Here is a 7,957-nt window from a genome sequence, read left to right on the forward strand (position 1 = left end):
AAACCTAATCGGGCGGTAATACACTGCATAGGGAATAGCAAATTTATCTAGATACGTCATTGGTTCCCATCAACTCTGATTACTCGCTTGCCCCTGTTTATACGGACAGGGTGTGTTTTCGTAAGTCGGATGTGTTTGTGAATTCTGAATAGACAACCTTAGTGGAGTGCGTTTTGGAGCTCTGCGACTGAAACCACCTGTTCTTTATCTCTACCCGCGCACGGTACTTTCCTTCCCGGAAAGTTTAGCCATAGGCCTACCAGAAATGAGTATGTGTCATCCAATCGGAAATGTATTCATTTCTAACTGTTATGAGCACCAAACATGTGAATGTGCTACAATAATCCCACATACTATTGACGTAATACACTACTCGTGAGGCTGTTGAAAACTCTTCGAGAGCCTACTACCAGTTTCGCCCTTCTTGGGGCTCATCCGGTGGGCGCGGTCCCAGAGCTTCCGTCAACCCTATGTTCTACTTGAACCCAAAATGCACGAAATTAGCGGAATACTCTCGTTTTCAAACAAATTTGGTTTTATCAGAGACACAACTGGGACCTTGCTAAATCTCTCGTTTATGATGCTTTTAGGCAACTGAATGTGCTGCACCAGGCTGCCTCATGTTTCAGTTGGTACGATATTTGAGATACCACGATACACGTGTAGGCGTAATACACTACTCATAAGGTTGCTGAAAACTCTTCAACAGCCTCCATATATACATATATCGCGATAACTTGAATGTCGTATCAACGTGGGGCGGCCTGGTGCTTATAGTCACCATTAACGAGAAATTCAGCTGGGTTCTAGGCGCATCTCTTGCAAAACAAAATTAGTTTGCAAATGAGTGCCTTTTGCGTATCCCCCACTTCTATTTGTCTAACCATCGGGACGGATGAGACGTGAATCACGTGACCCTTTTCCAGCTGTGTCTCAAATCAGATACATGCAATTTACAGTTAGTACAAAATGATGGATAGGTTTGGATTTAAGTTGATTGAAATCGACGGGAGGAAGACCAGTGCTTGCTGACATTGTGAACAACCAATCCGTGACTAAGACGCATTGATTATGGCATCATAGGCTAGAAACCCAGTCAAGAATTCGATGAGGTGGGAGGGAATTGAAAATGGTGAACAGACACATTGTTTCAATACGTTTATCAGCTGATAATTTCACAGGTGTATGGACCGGTGAAAATAGTCAACGTCAAAACAAATAGGCGAGTAGAAATGAGCAGTTCAACAGTGCCACAGATGGAGAGGGATGTGGGAGAAAACGAGAATAGTCAAAGTGGACCTGGTTAGTCCTATCAGTGTGAATAATTGCCACTTTATCACTAATAGTAGCCATGGAAACGTCAAAATCTACACGACCAGCTGTGAATGTACAATGCGGGATTGAACAAATTCAGTTTTGACTGAATTTGATTCACTGCACAGGGCAAGGCGATTCACAATAGATTGGAAGAAACGGATAACTGTCTCTGGTCTTCAAGAGTACTGTTCCAACGACACTTAGATGGAACACTTCGGCGCAGTGTACGCTCCTACAGGCCAGCCTTTGTAACCTCTTGTTGATGTATGCAAAATGTGACCGAGTCAATACACTTGCTTACAAAACTTGGACCATCTGTTCTCTTGAAACTCTGGCGATGGGTTTCCTACGGTCTGAATCTCAGGCTACGACTCATAGAAACAGAGAGGTTAGAAATAAACGGTCAGGAACCAGTCGCAACTGCTGATAATAACGCTATTTATCAGGCTACTATTCAACGAAGATTGTTAAGTTGAACTATTAATCTAGTGCTTCGTTAGGCCAGCGAACCTAAGAGTACTCTTTACGAGCTGCCTGATTCACATTCATGGATCCATATTTAAACTGTCCAATCGGACCAAATGAATAGTTCGATGATCTCCCAGCTACTCCCATGGGCGGGAATGCCTTAATCGAAAGCAGAGGCAACTGTCAAAACGAACCAACGAACGGAAACTGAGTGTAGTGCTCCCATGGCTCACTAGCGGGACACTGGTTACACTTGTGAGGTTAAAAGTGCATGGAACACACACTTTGACAGTCCACAACGAACTCCATCACCAAGACGCAGTCTCTGAGTTTTCGTCAGCCTCAAGGTCAACTTGAACACCCAACAACAAACGGAACACACTCACTTGCACGCTGGCAACCGTCAAAAGAACCAACGAACGGAAACTGAGTGTAGTGCTCCCATGGCTCACTAGCGGGACACTGGTTACACTTGTGAGGTTAAAAGTGCATGGAACACACACTTTGACAGTCCACAACGAACTCCATCACCAAGACGCAGTCTCTGAGTTTTCGTCAGCCTCAAGGTCAACTTGAACACCCAACAACAAACGGAACACACTCACTTGCACGCTAATCTGGTTTTCACGGGAGATTCAATCGAATCTGTTGTCGCAATGTTCTTCAAATGAATGTGTTGGTTTGATATCCCAGGTAAAAAATACAACTTTCTGATATCTCCACGAAAGCCCACGACCTGTTTTGACCTTCCTATTCGGAACAAACGGAACTCACTTGCACGCTAATCTGGTTTTCACGGGAGATTCAATCGAATCTGTTGTCGCAATGTTCTTCAAATGAATGTGTTGGTTTGATATCCCAGGTAAAAAATACAACTTTCTGATATCTCCACGAAAGCCCACGACCTGTTTTGACCTTCCTATTCGGGTTCATCAGGCAGGCGCAGTCTTCGAGTTTCTGAGATATAGTTGAACCTCTCGTTAAGGCCAAATTGATGTGCGAATGAGTGTATTCAGAGTCATTTATCTAGTCTCACCACATCTGTCCTGGTTGGTTACTCAGTAAGACAGCACAAGCTTCTTCAATCCTGAACTGTTTACTTCCACAATCTAGGAGATTGTGTCCAGAAGTTACAAAGTATACACTACCCATCTCACTCCTGTGTACTTCACCCAGCGAATTATAATTTCCCTCTGTTGTCTGTGTTTTTTGGTTTACTCTTGCGTACTCGTCCACTTGCTATGATATCCGGTGTTTTCACAGGTACACCGGTCGTCTGGTGAGTCTGTCGAAAACGGTGCATTTGGTCACAGTCTTGTCTCTTGGTAGTTGATAGAAATCAATGAATCGATCTGTAGGTACTGCAGAAAAGCCAAAGTTACGAAAGTGGAATCTGAACAATACTTGCATGTCCCTAGGATTAAAATTAAATCACATTTAAATTAAAATTAAACTCACAAACAAAGAAACAAGAAACGCCTTGGGATCAGATCAGTAAAGATCACAAGCCGGAAGTCGGAATTGTCAAGACCAGAGGTCACTCCAGCATCGACCAGAGGCAGGGGATGCTAAGTTCAAAGGTCACGTGGACATGGACGAATCGGGACACAGGATAACAGAGTAACCAATGGAACCGCCCGATCGAACATCTAATCGTAATCGAAGATCAGCTCCGGCTTGCAGAACCTGTTACCACACACGCAACACTAATCAACATGCAACACCACTACGCTCCCCAAAAACGCACTAATGATATCACCTCGATTGTTGGTAAAACGTTGTAATCAAATTGCACAGCTCAGTGAACAGACCAACAACCATGTCACATTACGCTTTGACAATAAATCGACGGTGTTTCACGAAAACTGTTTGAAGTCTTGCTCAAGAGTTGATGAGGGAATTCCAGACCCAGCTATTGATTAGCTGTCGGAGCTAGTTTTTTCCTCCTACTTGAGCTTATATGTTCAGCTTGAATGACCTTGGAACAATCAAACAGGGTACCTGGAAGTTCTCACAAGATCGCCTTCTGTGGGTTCTATGCACTCAGATCCTGTAACTACCCAACTCTCAGGGTTTTATTGACTGGGTCACATTATATAAGATCCGAGTTGATGACAGAATTCACTCAATCACAGATCAGGCCGGGAGACCAAGAGAGTTCAAGGGACTTGTGGTCAGGACCAATCAGGACACAGGACTACAAACCAACCAATGGAACCTTCCGAACGAGTAGCCTATCGTGATCGAATGTCAGCCCCGGCCATCAGCCCTAACAGGAACGCATGAGCACCACTACCCAAAGCACGATCGCTGACCCGACGACATGCTCCACTGCATTCCATTACAGCGCATTGATGAAATCAGCTCGACTGTTGGTGAAACGCTGTAAATTGAATCGCCCAGTTCATCAAACAGACTACCTACCATCTATGATATCCGAGCTACCAATATTATCCCCAATGTGTGACGTCTTTTCAAGCGTCTCATTGTAGCTGCGGTTTGTTAATTTGCTCTGTTTTCCATGCTTTGCTTGTAACTCTTCCAATCGATATTGTTTAACCTATGAGAGTATTGCAGTAGTTTTACCTTTAACAATGTCATCAAAATCTTGAAACGAGCCGCAATGAACCATTATCGTGGTGGGGGTTGGATAGACGGAATTACGCAGCTAACGATCCGTTTTGTGGTTGATTTCATTGCGGTTGTTTCACACTGTTTTGAACCCGAAGTTACAACACTTTCCACTTCTATAGTGTCCATTATATGGGTGTTCCCAGTAACTAACGACGGGAAACACACCCGAATGAATTGGAGCGGAGCTTATCAGTTGTGGAACATGACAACGCGACCGGTGAAGTTATTCGTCAGTTCGCCGTTGCGTGGATAGAGGTCTGATATTCGTAATAAACGAGTTCGATTTATGTGGATGTGTCATAAAGTTATCCGAAAAGCAGTTGAACCTACTTGCATCGCTCAGAAAGCGTATATGAAGGCTCACAATCATTCAGGCTTCCGTTTGAGCTCTCCCTTACGGCTGATCGCAGCAGAACCTTACCTTACCTGTGAGTGTGGGAGGTTTAAGCCAGCTTTTAGCGTTTCTGGCTAGCTAGGACGTGCCTGTAGAGGTGAAATTTGAGAAGTTAGAGAGGATGGTCATCACCATCTTAGATGTTGTGGAGTGGATCTGTCAATTAGTTGCGCTTATTTTAAACTGTTTGAAGTTTCACTCGGTAAAAGCCGCTTCAATGGAAGTGGAGTGTTGATGAACGAACTTGGTGGTTCTGATCGCTGAACATGCCATAAGTAAGCAGAGTGCAAAACCATCAACGGTGATCTGTGGAAGCTGTTTTTATGACAATGTTAGTCGTTCGGCTGCGGTACACTTTCTGTGCCCAGTTGCCATGCCGCCCAGAAGAAGCTTGAGAGCTGCCCAAGCATAGACAGGAGCGGTCGATATGCGGAGATTGGATTCGAACCGCTGACCTTCCTGTTCACGTCGTAAACACTGAGCTAATTTGTATGCCTTCAGAGCTTTTCGATACATGTAAATGTGACCAGGTTCTGTTATCCGTTGTTGGCTTGTTCACCATGCGGCAGTCGGCGAGGCCTTACCTCTTGTCCACTGACTGTGGTTGTTTGGAGATACCCATCTTGTGAGAATTACTGTCTTACCCACATGTGCGATAGGAGCAATACGACAAACACAGCGTCGGACAAAACCATCCTTGTACACACATCTATAGACTTGGAGGGAGAACGCCTGTGTGAACCAAGCATAGAACACCACGATGGTACCCTCCAAAAAGCCCAGCTCAGCAGTTTGGTTTGTAGAACTTGCTGTGTCTTGGCTCAGGTGTCTATCTCTCTTTCCCATCTGTCTCCGGAACACAGATCCCACACACAGACAGCACAAGGAATCCGATAACTCTTTTGGAGATGCGATGGTCAGTTCATTCAAAAGGGGACAGTACGAACACATCCAAAAGGAAAGTATTCTCCTATGATAGGTCCGGACCTTGAGTTCAAACGGTAGACTTACTTGTATTGTCGTTCACGATCCGATAGTGAATGACGTAGTTGGGGTTTGATAGCTTGGGGCTATCAGCATCCACACGAAACAGCGCAGTTCCTGGTTCAACCGCGTACGATACTGTCAAGCATGCGGTTTGGACAGCTCCATCTCCGAAATTAGATGAGCCTTTGTCGTTTTGAGGTCGGATTTTGCCTCCGTTCGCCGGTACCAAACCGGTACCACAGTGTGGAGTGATGGCATCACTCAATATCTCCAGTTCATTGAATCTGGGTTTGATATCTTCTTCCGCCCACAATCGAAGATGCAGTGTCCTTTCACTGGCTAACCTTGGATTGCCGTAGTCATGACAACGAATTCGTAGATAGAGATGCGAGATGGACGAAGGAACTAATCGCTGTAAAGTTGAAAAGAACTTTTGTGTGTGTGTGTGCATCGAATGGGCGTAACAGATTCGCATGCGTCTGCTATTATTAGAAATCTTAGAACGCACAGTGATAGAACAAAACCTCGATGCTGAGTAAATTCCATCCGAAAGGCGTAGACTTAACCGGTTTGAAACGAGGCATAATTTCCACATCGATCGATCAGAAAATGAAGGAAAGAAACGATTGATGTTAACATCGTCAAGATGATGTGTCTTACAAACCTACTGACGGCGGGTTTTCACATACGTTTGATGTGAACGCGCTAGAGGATTTTTGCTAGTCAACATGGACTGTATTCAATGAGCTGTGTGGTAAACAGCTGACAGCTGACTGGGCCGGCATTCGTCGCAATGTGGGTGGCTCATGGACACTATTTGTGTATCCAGAGTTGATGCAATCGTCAGAAATGCAAGTAGATCGTCGAGATATTAGCAAACATCCAGCTCTTTACGTTACACTAGGCTTCTACCGAAAATAACTGCTTCAAACATATCATATCAGACAAAATGCAATTAGTGAGAGTTAGTCACATGTGCCGAACGTGGCCCAACGTCTCGTTATTTAAGCTACCAGCTGGGAGGTCGCGGTCTCGGAACTGTCTCGAGTTTCGTGAGAAGCGCGCCGCCAATGGTTGTCAACAAGGATAAAGAAGCTATACGGTGCTTCTCATTTTTTCAACCTCGACTAACTTTAGTTACAGGGCGAAATTTCAGTTGAAAATTCCAAAATCCCCTCTCGCTACCATCAAATATTGATTTGCTACATTCCGCTAGCATTTACATAGTCATTCTTGAAATGTTGGGTGACTTGTTCCACCGAAGGAACAGTTTGCTAATCACCCAATATACAAACGTCGGGTAACGGCGTTTAACCTCAAACTCTCGCCTGCAAATGTTGCCTCCCCTTCATCCTGATTTACGCATTGTCCTTCTTATTACATCGTTTTTTCCAACATTATACTGATTGTTTCATTAAATGATGCCAACTGAAACTTACGCTGTCGTCACTTGAAGTGATCGGATTTGGCCCAGGTGTGTATTTTCGATTCAAGAGGCTTGGATAGAAGGACACACGTCCTCTCCTATTTTCGAAAAGTTTACGGTGTTGACAGGGAATCACACGCCTGTCTAAGTGATATACCTAGCACGTAGAAACAGTGGAACACGTGAAACAGTTAACTAGCATTTGTGGGGTTACGTTGGCGACTGGATTTATGTACACATTTACGGGGAGGTGTACGAGTACAGATCACGTTCAGCCTTCTCCAGTCTCCTTGAGAAAACGAATCCAGGCAAGTATGCCTTTGTAATACCAAAACTGATCTACATGAAGCTCGTTATAAGTTGTCCAAATTAATTCACTCCCCCACTTCTTTGTCAAGATTCAGTGTAACTGGCACTTGTGCTAGATGTGACTTTCAGTAAGCGTAGTCGTATAGACAGAATCACGTGAGACCATGGATGATTACGGGACGCCTTCAGTACATAACTCTCTTCCCAATTGCTTCACTCAACAGTCCATTAAAAGTTCTGTATTTACGTACCGATTTATCAGCTCGGTTCTCTGATGCACAGCTAACTACCCACCTTCCCAAATCAGCGGATAACGAAACTGTGTCACTCTAATGCAAGTACGCGCTTTTTACAGCTGATGATGATGATGATGATGATGATGATGATGATGATGATGATGATGATGATGATGATGATGATGA

At 44.3% G+C, this 7,957-nt stretch overlaps 1 protein-coding gene across 1 annotated transcript in view; it reads right to left on the reverse strand.

Moving 5' to 3' along the window:
• Positions 1 to 5,807: 5,807 nt before the first annotated feature.
• The window catches only part of T265_14491 (hypothetical protein), a gene marked incomplete at both ends in the record, with an annotated part of 7,554 nt that continues 5,404 nt past the window's right edge, over positions 5,808 to 7,957 (reverse strand). The window contains one exon of the mRNA XM_009173889.1: positions 5,808 to 6,296. Within this exon, the coding sequence (XP_009172153.1) occupies positions 5,808 to 6,296 (489 nt within the window). The remainder of the gene's footprint in view (positions 6,297 to 7,957) is intronic.

This window comes from Opisthorchis viverrini (assembly GCF_000715545.1).
Source record: "Opisthorchis viverrini unplaced genomic scaffold opera_v5_204, whole genome shotgun sequence".
Taxonomy (NCBI): Eukaryota; Metazoa; Platyhelminthes; class Trematoda; order Opisthorchiida; family Opisthorchiidae; genus Opisthorchis; species Opisthorchis viverrini.